This window comes from Pezoporus wallicus, unplaced genomic scaffold, assembly GCF_028554395.1.
Source record: "Pezoporus wallicus isolate ANWC-B61680 ecotype Strahan unplaced genomic scaffold, APGP_CSIRO_Pwel_v1 contig_8226, whole genome shotgun sequence".
Lineage (NCBI taxonomy): Eukaryota > Metazoa > Chordata > Aves > Psittaciformes > Psittacidae > Pezoporus > Pezoporus wallicus.
This window is the reverse complement of record NW_026635187.1, coordinates 1,310,233-1,323,024: the sequence shown is the minus strand read 5'-3', so window position 1 is coordinate 1,323,024 and position 12,792 is coordinate 1,310,233. Positions and strand designations below refer to the sequence as shown.

The window sequence follows — 12,792 nt, the reverse complement described above, 5'->3', positions numbered from 1 at the left end:
GCTGCTCCGTCCCCAGCCCCAGCAGAGCATTACAGCTCTAGAACAGGATTTTTGCTTAAGATCAGCATCAGCTGAACTTTCCATTTTATCTTGTGCAGCAGAGGAGGAGTTGGCCAGAGCAGCTGGGAGGAATCACAAACGGCTCATTAATTAACTCTGCCATAAGGAGTCCCAGGACCTCAGTGTTGCCTTCAACACACTCCAAGAATAACTTGCCTTGATCCCCTTTAGCACAAACCTCAACCAGAAGAGAACTAGAACATCCTCCTGGAATCAACTCTTCCTGAGGTCTAGGCCTTGCTTCTCAGCTTGTCTCTTTTCTCTATGTAGAGAGAATGCCTCAGGCTGAACCCAGCCGAATCAGACAGAGCAGAACAGAGAGTAGATGAGGATTTGCTAAAGCCACTGAGAACTGGAGGTGCAGCTTTGTTTCTGACAGCATCAGAGGCACTAAATGCCCTGGCAGAAGCCACTGAAGATTCAGCAGCAAGCAGCCACAGCTGTTAGGAGCTCCACCACATTCTTCTTGAGTACAAAGGCTGAAGAGAGCAATCCTTTAGTTTTCAGTGAGAGACAAGAGGTCCCCATCCTTGGCAGGACCAATTAAACCAGAAGCTGAGCTTGGTACCTTGTGCAGCCCCTTGAACTCGTAGCGGCGGTCCCTGAAAGCTCGCACCGTGTCCACATAGAAAGAGTTCTCTCTCTGGCAGATGGTGGTAACTCGTTCCTCCACCTTGGTGACATGGATCTTCTTGTATGCCTTGCGGCAGTAATCTAGTCAAGGGAAGAAGGAGAGGGAAGCTTCTCAGGGATGGGTGCTGCACTACAGAGGGATGGGAACAGTATAAACAGGGAAACATCTAAGTATCAGGCACAGTCCTATTGCAAAGGAAGATACCAGCATGGAGAGAAGCAGCACCTCCTTATGGAGATGCAGGGGCAGGTGCAGGTGCAGGAAATGAACTCATCCTGATGCACATAGGGCCCATCCACAAACCCAGGCTCTGCCCCCAGCCAGCCGGCTGGTTCTGCATCACTCAGTGACGAGATAATGTTATGTTTCCCTTTAACAGGCTTTAAGTAGCAGCCTTCTGACATGGAGCCACCCACATTTCAGCTCAAATCCCCAGCTCTCAGAAGACAAAATGAGAAACACTGACACAAGCATCAGTGCCTGGCCCCTCTGTGGAAAGCACAGGAGCCTGCTGAGGTCCTGGAGCAGGTCTGTCAAAGCACAGTTCAAGACCAGACCCAGGCAGGACCAACCCCACAGCCTAAGAGCCAAGTGCTGGTGAGCGCTGCTCAGGGGCTGGGCTGCAGACACTAACCACATCACCACAGTCACTTTTCATTCCTTTTGTTGTGTTTTTACCTGCCAACCGCTTCTTCTCGTACTTGGCCTGCTCCTCCCGGGATAGCTCATGGAAGGCGCGGGGCGCTGCGTCAGGGGCCAGAGCAGGGAACTTCTCCGACTCCAGCTGCTGCTGGATGCGGTGGTACTCGCTGCGGCTGGCAGGCACTGCGGAGCAGGGCACCCATCAGTTTCCCAGGGGAGAAGGAGGAATTCATCTCCATCCCTGTGGGTTGGACTGCATGGTCTGTACTGCACTTACTGAACTCTCCTCTCCACTGCCAAGTCATCTGGCGCTGGCAGTTGGCACCCGGCTTGTTGAAGTCACAGGCAGCACACGTGGCCTCATCTACCATGGCTGAGGGCTGGATGCAAGGAAGAGACACAGGTCTTAGGGAACACCTCTCCAAAGGACAACTCATGCCAGAACTGGCACTAGGTGGCCAAAGAGCAGAGATGTGAACATCACAGAATCCCAGACTGGTTTGGGTTGGAAAGAACCTTAAAGCCTATCCAGTTCCAACCCCCTGCCATGGGCAGGGACACCTTCCAGCAGAACAGGTTGCTCCAAGCGCTGTCCAACCTGGCCTTGAACACTGCCAGGGATAGGACAGCCACAATAACCTGTGCCAGGGTCTTACCACTCTCACAGTAAAGAGCTTCTTCTTTATATCCAACCTAAATCTCCTGTTTCAGTTTGAACCCATCACCCCTTGTCCTATCACTACAGTCCCTGATGAAGAGTTCTTCTCCAGAATCCTTGTAGCCCCCTTCAGAGACCAGAAGCTGCTCTGAGGTCTCCATGCAGCTTCTCTTCTCCAGGATGAACAGCCCCAATGTTCTCAGCCTGTCTACATACAGGAGGTGCTCCAGTCCCCGATCATCCTTGTGGCCTTCTCGTGACTTGTTCCAACATCTCATGTCCTTATGCTGGGACACGAGAACTGCACACAGAGTTCTCCTTTCCAGAGCCTTTTGGGAACACAAACCCCACAAAACCAATGCTGTTTCTTTGGGAAGAGTCCTCAGACTGAATTGTAGCTCAGCCTTTGAAGACCTGGCAGCCATGGCAGCCTGCCTGAATTTCACTCAGTCTTATCTGATCCCCCTGCTCTGAGCAGCCTGAGCAGAAAGTTCAGCCTTTGGTGTTAAGTAGGTCCAACAACAGGGATCACCAAGGTCATCTGAAAGACAAATTAGGAAAGACAAGATTGATGTTACCCACCTGCAACCTGTTGGTCAGAATGATGTTGGGGTACATGGCCCCCACGTCCAGATGGTAGATAAGGGGACACTCAATTCTGTTTGGAACATCCTTCAGGGAATTCAGTTTGACCTTGATTTCATCACAAACCTGTGGCAAGACAAAAGACCACCTGAACTGCAGGTTTTGGGTTGGATCTCCAAGGTAGGCTTTATTGGTAGGGGCATGTGGAAGGTGAAAGCAACTACTTCCTAAAGGTTACTGGGCCAAGGTCCTTTTCAGTGCAAGTGGGTTAATGCAGAAAACAGCAAAGATCAGAAGTCCCCAGTAACTAACTGATGATGTCCTCCAAGAAACTAGACTCAGCTTTGGAGCGGGGTGACCTGTACTCTGTAGCTGATAAAGAGCAGGGAACAAGAGGAGCAAAAGTATTTGGGCTATCTGAGCAGGTCAGTCTTCTCACTAAACCCCTTCCCAGCTCTCTCAGAGCTTTGCTCCTTTTTGACCTGCAAAGGGGAAAGCAGGAACTGTGTCCTCCAGCTGGGGTACAGACCCCAGATCCCCAGGCAGCTGGGCAAGGGAATTCCTGGCTGAGGCTGCTGGAGGTTGTGGCTGCTTATAACATCCCTTAACATTGTCTACTCTACCCATAGATGGGCTTCTTGGTCTCTCCCTGTAGAGCATAAAATGACCCTAAACCGGCACTTTCAAGTTGCCAAGCCCAGTGTGCCACAGGTGACAGACCTCCTGGAAGTTGGTGACCTGATCCAGTGGCAGACCCTCCTCATCCTCGATGGCGTGCCGCAGCGTCTTCTCCACGTGCTGCACCAGGAAGTCGAAGGCAGCAGGATTCTGCAGGAGTGTGGGACCACACTGAGACCATGGGCAGCCATCCCTGGCTGCAGCCTGGTAGCTCCTGCCCTGCTGCCTGTGTCCCTGCCTGACCTGAGCAGCTCCAGGCTTGGCCCTGCAGCACAGGGCAGCATACTAAGATACAGGCAGGTGCAAAAAAAGGAATGAAGGGAAGAGACAAGGACAACTGCAGCCAGTTGCATTTGGTTGTGCAGCACCTCTCATGGTCGCATGCTGACATGGTCATGTGCTCCAAATAGCTAGACTTAGTCCAGATCCTTTTATACACAGTGTATGATCCCCTGTGATCAATTCACTACATGATACACATCAAAGTGTGATGCATCTGGAGCCCATGAACACAATACAGGCATGAAGCAGGGCAGGGGAGGTGATGGTGATAACACGGTGAACCAGAAACAGGTGAACGATGCCCAGGAAGGGCTCAAAAGAAACTTTGGGTGGGAGAAGGACAGAGGACAGGACACCAAAGGGAGCAGAGGCATAGCTTCCAAGAACCACTGGCTCAAAAACCAAACCTCAAACCCCTCTTCACCATTTTTCCTTGCTGTCAGCAAGGTTTGGCTTGCTTCCAGCATGTGACACATATGACACTTCCTCTCCCATTGAAGCACAGATGGCCAATTGGAGGCCTCTTCCCATCCCTTCCCAGCCCAGCTCCATACAGCTTCAGGTGCTTAAGGTTTCCTGAAGTATGATAGGCTGCCCAGGGACACACAGGAGATGTTAACACCAGCAGAGGGCTATTCCTCACCACCACCCTCCGCGAGGGCACGGGTGGGCAGCACAGCCCCTTACCATTCTGAAGCGGCAGGGGATGTCACTGCGGAAGACCCCCGACTCCAGAGCTTCCACATGGCCTCCCACGTATGTCTCTGAGTCCAGCACATGGCCATCTTCTGTAAGTTTGTTGAATTCCTGCTCCTGCTTGTTGGGGAAGATGATGTTGGCGTGATAGGCCTGAACCATCAGCAGTGCCTCACACAGTGTCCCAGATCCTTTTCTTAACACCTAAAGGACATTAAAGCCAGTTTTAAACTCAAAAAGAATGGATTTAAGCAAGGAAGAAATTTATTTATCAGGGTGGAATAGGTTGCACAGAAGATGCGGATGCCCCATCCCTTCCAGTTCAAGGCCAGGTTAGATGCAGCTTTCAGCAACCTGATCTGCCTTCCCTATGACAGGAGTGTTGGACTATGTGATCTTGGAAGGTCCCTTTCCAATCCAAACCATACTATGATTGAGCAAGAAGGGACAGACGGACACTTCCTACATGCTTGCACTTACAGCTGCCTAACCATCCCCTCTACAGCTGACAGCAGTCATCAGGAGACCCAACTTTGCATGACCACAACTGCAAGTAAACTTGGCTGAGGATGGAGCATCACCCACACTTTCTTCCTGCAGACCTGTACTGCCAACCCTCAGATCTCTTGTTTTTTGGCACCTCTCTCAAAAGCCCCCAGGACTGTGGAGACAAAGGAGTAGCCTCCAAATCCACTCTCCCTCCCTTCCTGACACAGATGGGAAAATGCCCTGGCAGACAGAATCAGGTCCATGGCCAGAGCATCCCTGCAGCACAGGAGATGTTTGCTCTGCTGGGTGAAGAGCCACATTTCAGGAATGTACCTACCTCATCTGGCTCCATGGGAATGATGGTGCACAGGGCAAAAATGAAAGGATGCACGTACTTCATATACATGTAATAGGTAGCAACTGCATCGGACACTGAATAGGTGGCCAGGGTCTGTCAAAGAAGGGTGACAGGCAAATTAATCACAATCGTGACAGAGCAGCTCAGTGACATCTTTCGCTGCTTCCTGCTGGACACACTTGTATGAGTGGGAAGAGGGGAAAGGTGTATTTCCCCATCTCTTAGGTTGTAAAGAATAATCTGTTCACTTCCGAGGACGTCCTGCTCTAGCTCTAGTTAGACCATCATGTCAGCTTCAAATAACAAGAAATGAGGATGAGCCCATGACATAGACGCTGCCCTGTTTGGGAATCAGAAGTCTGCACCAGAGCTTCAGCAGAAATCCCCTGCCCGCAACACCCGAACACTAAGCCTAGTTCTTGTCCCTCCTCAGCAAGTCATGGCCTTTTGTGGTGCCTGTGTTTGCGCCACCTCCCACTGGCATAAACAAACACAGAGAATGCACTGTACAATGCCAGTGCTACAACCACTTCAAAGAAACCCTGTTCTTTCTCCCCACAAACTCAAGTACTTCTGAGGCATCAGCAATCTGGTGAGACAGAGTGAGTTAATTTCTCAGAATGACTGCATTAAGCAAGAACATTTTGAGACCCTTTAAGTTAGATTCAATCATATTGCAGCCACTTTGAGAAAGAGTAGCTAGGCTGAGAAAGTTATTGCAGCTAGGCTGAGAAAGTTGGGGCTGTTCAGCCTGGAGAAGAGAAGGCTGCGTGGAGACCTCAGAGCAGCCTTCCAGTATCTGAAGGGGGGCTATAGGGATGCTGGGGAGGGACTCTTCATTAGGGATTGTAGTGACAGGACAAGGGGTAATGGGTTAAAACTTAAATGGGGGAAGTTTAGATTGGATATAAGGAAGAATTTCTTTACTGTAAGGGTGCTGAGGCACTGGAATGGGTTGCCCAGGGAGGTTGTGAATGCTCCATCCCTGGCAGTGCTCAAGGCCGGGTTGGACAGAGCCTTGGGTGACCTGGTTTAGTGTGAGGTGTCCCTGCCCATGGCAGGGGGGTTGGAACTGGATGACCTTAAGGTCCTTTCCAACCCTGACTATTCTACGATTCTGTGATACTCTACATTTGTTTTCCAATTGCTCAGAGGACATACAGCACAGAGAGGGAATACCTGAGGCTCCTCTGTAGCCATCCGGCACATTTCTTCAGGGTCCAGCTCCACTGGATCATAACCCAGTTTTGCTTTAGCTGCTGCTTTCAGGTTGTGACTTCCCACTGGGAGGTAACTGTCCCTCTTCACCCACCTGGACAGAATTATGAAAATGGCAGTTTGTGCAGAGGAACCAACTCTGCCCTTCAGAAAGGGCCTCCGGCCTCCAAATGGGATCCTGACTGCAAAGGGGACCTCTCACCAAGGACAGCCAGGAGCCGAGCATCCAAGTGTGAGAGGCTGCCCAGCTTTAGGTATCCTGCACTTCCACCAATGCACTTGAGTTCCAACCAGGACAAATTCCACTATCCATACCATCATCACTGCTCAAAATTACCACCTTCCAACCCCCTCAGGTGCCTTTATACTAAACATTTAACCACTGGAGATGTCACCAGAACTGCAACTGGAGATACAAGCAGCCACTCTCCAAAGTCCAGACACTGCTCCAGGGGAAGAAACCCACATAAACACCAACTTTTCTCTCACATGCATGCACACGTCCTTTCCTCTTCTGTCTGTGCCTGGAGGCTACTGGGTTAGGACACAGTCTCTTCCCCACTCCAATGGCCTGATCCTATCCCACCCTTTCCCTGCTCCCTCAACTGAGAGCTCAAACACCCAAGGACAGTCACCAGCAGGCTGCAGGGAGAGAGACAGCCCCACGAGCCCTTCATGGGGAAGGCTTGGCAGCTTCTGTGGTATGCAGAGTGCCAAGGGGAAGCAGCACAAAGAAATGGACTATCACACCAGCCTTGGGAGGTGCAACAGGCAGGAGGACAGTATTCAAATGCAACTGTAGGTTTTTTACATAAATTCAAGAGAAAGATGCAGGGTATGTGGTAAATGGGCAGCATTTGATACCTTAGACAGTCCATGTGGATGCACTGGGATGCTTTGTATTCTCCCTGGCTGTCCTTCTGAAACCCAATTTCCTGGTACATATTAATTCCATGAACTGTTGCTCTTGCTTCCACAAAGGGCCTGGGGAAAGAGGCAACACAAAGAGTAGGAACAGAACAATCATTTCCCTTCAGCTTTGACAACAGTTTCACAGCTGCTTTGTTACCAACTACCTAAAGAATTTTTCTTCCAGTTATCTGTGGTATCTGGTTATGGGGAAAATTTCCCCCAGGGCAGAACTGCTGCTGACCCAAAAGGCAACGCTGCTCCTTGCAGCCTGCACCAGGCCCTTTCCCCTTGCTTCCCGATGGCTTGCCTGCACTCCTCTCCCCAGTATCCTCCAGGTGACTCTCTCCCTGCTCTCCCAAGACTGAGCTCATCCATACACCAACACTGCCACATGGCCAAGGGCTTTTAAGCAGCAAAACCAAGCAGACGGGACTCTACAAAAGTTCATACTTCCAAGCCAGCAGGCACAGGATTTCGTGAGGTGTTCAAACTAGCCAGAGAGTTGGCATGGATCACACACTATCACCAACTGCTGTGTGAGCTATTGGAAGGATGTCAAGCCTGCCCAACAGCTCAGGTGACACCCTACCAGCTTAAATTTTCACTCCTCATCTTACCAGTCAAAGAAGTCTCCATTGTATGTGACAATGATGTTTGGTTTGGTCTCCTGGATATGTTCAAACCATCTCTGGATTAAATGAGCCTAGGATAAACAGAAGAGTAGAAAAGATATATACATATAACTTCATCTCCTCCGTGGAGAGGTGGTGGATTCCTTCCAGCTTCTCCCACACTTCCCCTCTCTTCCCCACATAGCCCAGACCTGACCTCTTATCCTTTTCGCCAAGAAATCAAAGCATGACCAGCCCTGCTCAACCAACCATGTTCCCCAGAGAAGCAGCCCACCAAGCTCTTAGCTCTTGTTGAAGAAGAGCCCCGGGCAGGTAAAATGTTAGCTGGGCAGAAATTACTTACTTCATCCGGTTCATTAAAGACACAAAATTGCCCCTCATACTCTGGCTTGGGAGTAAACTCAAAGTCTTCAATATCCTCAGAGACGATCTCCCTGTTTGTGATGAGGTAGCCCTGGGGAGGTGACAAAGAGGTAGTCAGGACAACCTGGCTTGCAGACAAGCCAAAAATGCTGTCCATATGATGGGACATTTTGCCTCTTGAAAGACACAGCTTCTGTCAAGGGTGAACAACTGTTTGGGAGTTATCTGCTGAACCACTGCTGGCCATTGGCTAAAGAAGGCCACAGGGAGACAACATGGGATAGCAGAGCTACCCCTGTGCTCTCCAGGTCCCTCAGAGGAGCACCAGCAACCTGACCTGGGTACCATAAAACTAAGTATCTCATGCATCATGCAGACGTTAATTTCCTCTCCGCAGCCACACACCAAACAGCCAGCAACAAGACAAGCCTGGAGTGGGCTGGGTTAGAAGGGGAAACATTGGCCTATTCCCCAGCTGGGCTGCTGGAGCATGGAGGAAACCACTCTGCTGTTCCTTACCTGCCCATCAATCATGTAGGAGATCATCATGATCTGGTCTGTCTCTGCATCAGGAAACTTCAGAGGGAGTTTGGTAGTTTCAATGTCAAAGGCAAGAACAACAGGATCCTGAGCAGGACCAAATCCATTAGAAAACATTCTAAAGCTGACCTGAAGTTCAGCACAATTCCCATTCCAGCAAGTGAACCAGACTCTCCCCATTAATCATTTTACTGCTTTAACCACCCCAAAATCACTACCCGAGACCAGAAACAGGGCTTTCCCCCTGCCACCACAGCGTGACACCCACAGCTCACCGGCAACCAGACCTCAGGGCAGAGCTGGCTGTGCACCCGGACAGACGGACGCTTGCCCAACCAAACCCATCCTATCCCACCCCACCTCAGCCCAACCCGCGCTCACCGGGCGCTCCACGAGGTCGTCTCGGCGGGTGATTTCAGGGGGGTAGGTGCCGCCCCGGTACCGCACATTGTACCAGTGAGCCTGTTGGGAGAAGAGGGAGGGCAGTGTGACCACAGGGACAGCTCCTTGGGTCACTGCTGTTCAGCTGCTGGGGACAGACCTGCACGAGCTTAAATGCAGCCCAGCAGAAAGGCTCAAACTATGGCTGTGCATCAGTCCTTTAACTCTGCTGCACGTCAGTAACTAAGGAAGAGGCCCAGCAGCAGGGGACTAAGCTTTACACATGGAACTCATGGTTCCCAACACCTTTGCAAAGGTCCTGGAGAGAAAGTGTTTCTCCCTAGCACACACTTCAGGAGTACAGAAGCACTTCCAGCTTCCCTGTTCCTTACCACGTGGATCTTCAGGTCAATGGACAGGCGAATATGGTAGGGTACATCGTACTCCCGCATATCCAGGATATTGTCCATCTGGCTGGCCACCTTTCTGGAGGCTCCGTCTTCATCCGTGGTCAGGATGCCTCCGCTCAGAGTGCTGCAAGGAGCAGAGCAAAGAAGTTGCTTTACCTGAGTGCACATCTCCACAGCCTTGGCCTCATGTGACAGCCACATGGTACTGGTGACACCCAGCAGGAGTCAGAGACAGGAGAGAACAGGAAACACTGCTCCACTATGCAGCCCCCTCTGCTTGCAGGACAGGAGCAAGCGCAGCCCCGTTGCTCCCATCTAAATTCACTTTTCTTTATGTTTCTGAGATGTGTCTGCTCACAGGTATAGGCAGACAAACCCCACGTGTGGCTGCAGAATTAACAGTTCTTATGGCACTGGATTTATAAGTATGATGAGTCTAAGAATAATGAGGCAACATGGGAAGGACTTGGAAGAGGGATGGTATGCCTTCCAGGTGAGCAGGTGGCACTCATCTCACCTTCCTGAAGTTTCAACTAAGATCAGACTTCAGGGGCAGGAGCCCAAAGAGGGTGAAGTTTGCATATTTCTATACTAGGTGGCTTTAGGAAAAAAAAAAAAAAAGAGGTTTCGGTTTTTTTTTTCTGCCTGCAACTGTGCTCCCAACCTTGCAAACAAGCTCCTACTTCTCATTCAGATACAGCATGTTGGCTGGGGCTTTCTTCCCTTTAGTCACTGCCAGAGGTAAGGCTGCCCAATGCCTCTGAGTATTCTTTCTCAGGAGACAGGGTTATCTACGTGCCTGGCAGGCAGAGGTACCACCACAGCACATCACATCCCTGAGGCTCTGGGGCCTCTTAATGTGCAGCACTGAGCTCGAAGAACCACCTCAGAGAAGGGTGGTATAACTGGGGACAGACCCAGGCAGGACAACAGCTCCCTGGGGACAGCTAAGAAATAAAAGGGAGCCTAGTTATTAACATGAGAGGCCCTCAGGATTGCTCCCACCTTGACAGCATGGCTGTGTAGACATCGCTCGCCCGGTCTCGTTCCCTGTTTTTCCTCACAGCAGGAGAGATCTCCTTACGCACCTTTACCAAGTCATCCACCGTGTTGAAGGACAGCTTGATGTAGTTCCTCTTCAGACCCACCAAGTGGTTTGGCTGCAAAGCAGCAAGACAATGCCAGCTCTGGGGGATGAGCACTGCCATCCTTGGAGACATTGAAGGCCAGGCTGGATGTAGGTCTGAGCAACCTAATCTAGCTGAAGATGTCCCTGCTCATTGCAGGGCTCTGGACTAGATGACCTTTGGAAGTCCTTTCCAACCCAAACACTTTTATGCTGCTATATAAGAGGGTGGGGAAGGCATACCAGACTGATACAGGTGGCAGAAGTGGACAAAAAAAAAAGAAAAAAAAAGGTGCCAGTGGGTGGGAGAGTCAAGCATCGAGAAGAGACATCAGGGAAGAGTGCAGGAGCTGCAAGAGCAAGGACACAGCCAGCCCTGCTGCCCTGCCCATGCAGGCAGAACCGCATAGGACCCACCCGGGGAAGAGGAATAAGAGCAGGTCAAACATGAGTAGCAGCTCCCTCCCACCGTAACCTCTCCTCCTCCAATTAATTCCCAAAATTGAACACCTTGAAGATGCTGTGAAATGGCTGATGTGCTCAAGGAGAAGAATGCAATTAGCCATAGCTACCTATTACTGATAGGCACCACTAGCAGCACTAGGAGACTGAAGCATGCTGTTTCCCTTTACTCAGTCCCTTCCTACTTCACTAGAGCTGTGCAATGTCCAAAAACCACCACTACTCAAGAGTACAAAGGCCAGAGGAATACAGACCAAGTCCAAGTCTTCTTTGGGGACAGTTTCCAGCTTTGCAATCTTCCCTTGGAACTTCTTGGAGAGGAAGGAGGACACTTCTTGCTCACAGCCCTGCCGAGACACCCCCAAGGCTGAGCGGTCCACTATCCCCTGGGAGATCGTCCCAAAGTTGGATGTCCAGGACGTCTCGAGCTCCCCAGGGGCCTGCTGTCCCCTTCCCTGGATACCTCAGCCCTCCCAGGGTCCCCTCCTCACCTTCTGAGCGGCGATGTAGAAGTAGGGCTTGTAGGGCAGGGCCACCTAGGAGAGACAAGACCGGTGACGGCAACAAGTCTCACTCAGGAGATCCCCTGTCGCACCCGGACCCCCGGGGAACCCACCTTGAAGCGGCTCCCGTCCTCCTGGATGAAGTAATAGTCCACAGCGCTCACCGACCGCCGGTCCTCATCCAGCACCTCCGTCTGCCCAGGGCACCATGGACTCAGCAAGGTGCCTCTGTGAGGCCTCCCCGACTCCCCCCACCGGGCCCTACCGGGGGCGTCCTCCCCATGCCCATGGGTTGGCTGCTCGCCCCACGCCCCGCCGATCCATACCGGGTGCATGTTGATGAGCCAGCCCGTTCGCTCGCCGGGCTCCGCTGGTCTCTCGAAGCCGAAGAGCGCGTCCAGCCGGTCGGTGCGCTGCGATCGCTCCAGGCGCTTGAGAGCGGACAGCGCGGGGCCATCGTCCCTGCCAGCAGCCGCGCCGTCAGTCCCCGCCGCAGGTCCCCAGGGCCCGCCAGGCCGCCGGCCCCTCCGCGCTCCGTCGGGGTCTCCGCCGCCCCGCAGCACCATCACGATCCGGCCCCACCACACCAGCCCCAACCCGCCACCGCGGGAAGAAATTCCCGCGCTATGCCCTGTTCCCGCGAGAGAGAACTCCCCCACGTCCCGCCCCTCGTAGAGAGAACCAATCAGAAAGAGGCCCCGCCTCCCCCGCGGGCACCTCCTACCAACGCCGGCTGGCGCGCTCAAGCGCTCCCCGCCACGCCCCCGGTGCTGGCCGTTGGCGGGGCAGGAGAGGTAAGGGCGTGGCCGTGCTCCCCCCGCCCCCGCAGGGATCCCGCGGCCCCCCCCCCGCCCGGCGGCTGGAGCCCCGGGAATCTCGATCCTGCCCAGGCCGGGGGCTGCGGGGTCCCCGTGCAGCGGAGTTGAGCGCTTGTCCCGGGGACACGCGCGCGGACACAAAGACACAGGACACACACGGGACACGCGCACGGACACAAGGACACGGGACACACACAGGACACAGGACACACGCGCGGACACAAGGACACGGGACACGCTGACACAAGGACACGGGACACGCGCGGACACAAGAACACAGGACACACGCGCGGACACAAGGACACGGGACACGCGCGCGGACACAAGGACACGGGACACGCGCGG

General features: G+C 52.7%; 1 protein-coding gene across 2 annotated transcripts in view; it reads right to left on the bottom strand.

Moving 5' to 3' along the window:
- POLE (DNA polymerase epsilon, catalytic subunit) overlaps positions 1-12,195 on the bottom strand; it is a 32,842-nt gene extending 20,647 nt beyond the window's left edge. For both annotated transcript variants that reach the window (XM_057411283.1, XM_057411292.1), the window contains exons 1-19: positions 11,956-12,195; positions 11,743-11,823; positions 11,618-11,662; positions 11,381-11,473; positions 10,544-10,698; positions 9,521-9,662; positions 9,129-9,209; positions 8,727-8,834; positions 8,188-8,298; positions 7,830-7,915; positions 7,165-7,284; positions 6,262-6,394; positions 5,062-5,175; positions 4,227-4,439; positions 3,300-3,407; positions 2,577-2,705; positions 1,614-1,716; positions 1,373-1,519; positions 629-774 (exon numbers count right to left, since the gene is read on the bottom strand). In XM_057411283.1, coding sequence (XP_057267266.1) covers positions 629-774; positions 1,373-1,519; positions 1,614-1,716; positions 2,577-2,705; positions 3,300-3,407; positions 4,227-4,439; positions 5,062-5,175; positions 6,262-6,394; positions 7,165-7,284; positions 7,830-7,915; positions 8,188-8,298; positions 8,727-8,834; positions 9,129-9,209; positions 9,521-9,662; positions 10,544-10,698; positions 11,381-11,473; positions 11,618-11,662; positions 11,743-11,823; positions 11,956-12,195 — 2,355 coding nt within the window. The remainder of the gene's footprint in view (positions 1-628; positions 775-1,372; positions 1,520-1,613; positions 1,717-2,576; positions 2,706-3,299; positions 3,408-4,226; positions 4,440-5,061; positions 5,176-6,261; positions 6,395-7,164; positions 7,285-7,829; positions 7,916-8,187; positions 8,299-8,726; positions 8,835-9,128; positions 9,210-9,520; positions 9,663-10,543; positions 10,699-11,380; positions 11,474-11,617; positions 11,663-11,742; positions 11,824-11,955) is intronic.
- Between the last annotated feature and the right edge of the window lie 597 nt (positions 12,196-12,792).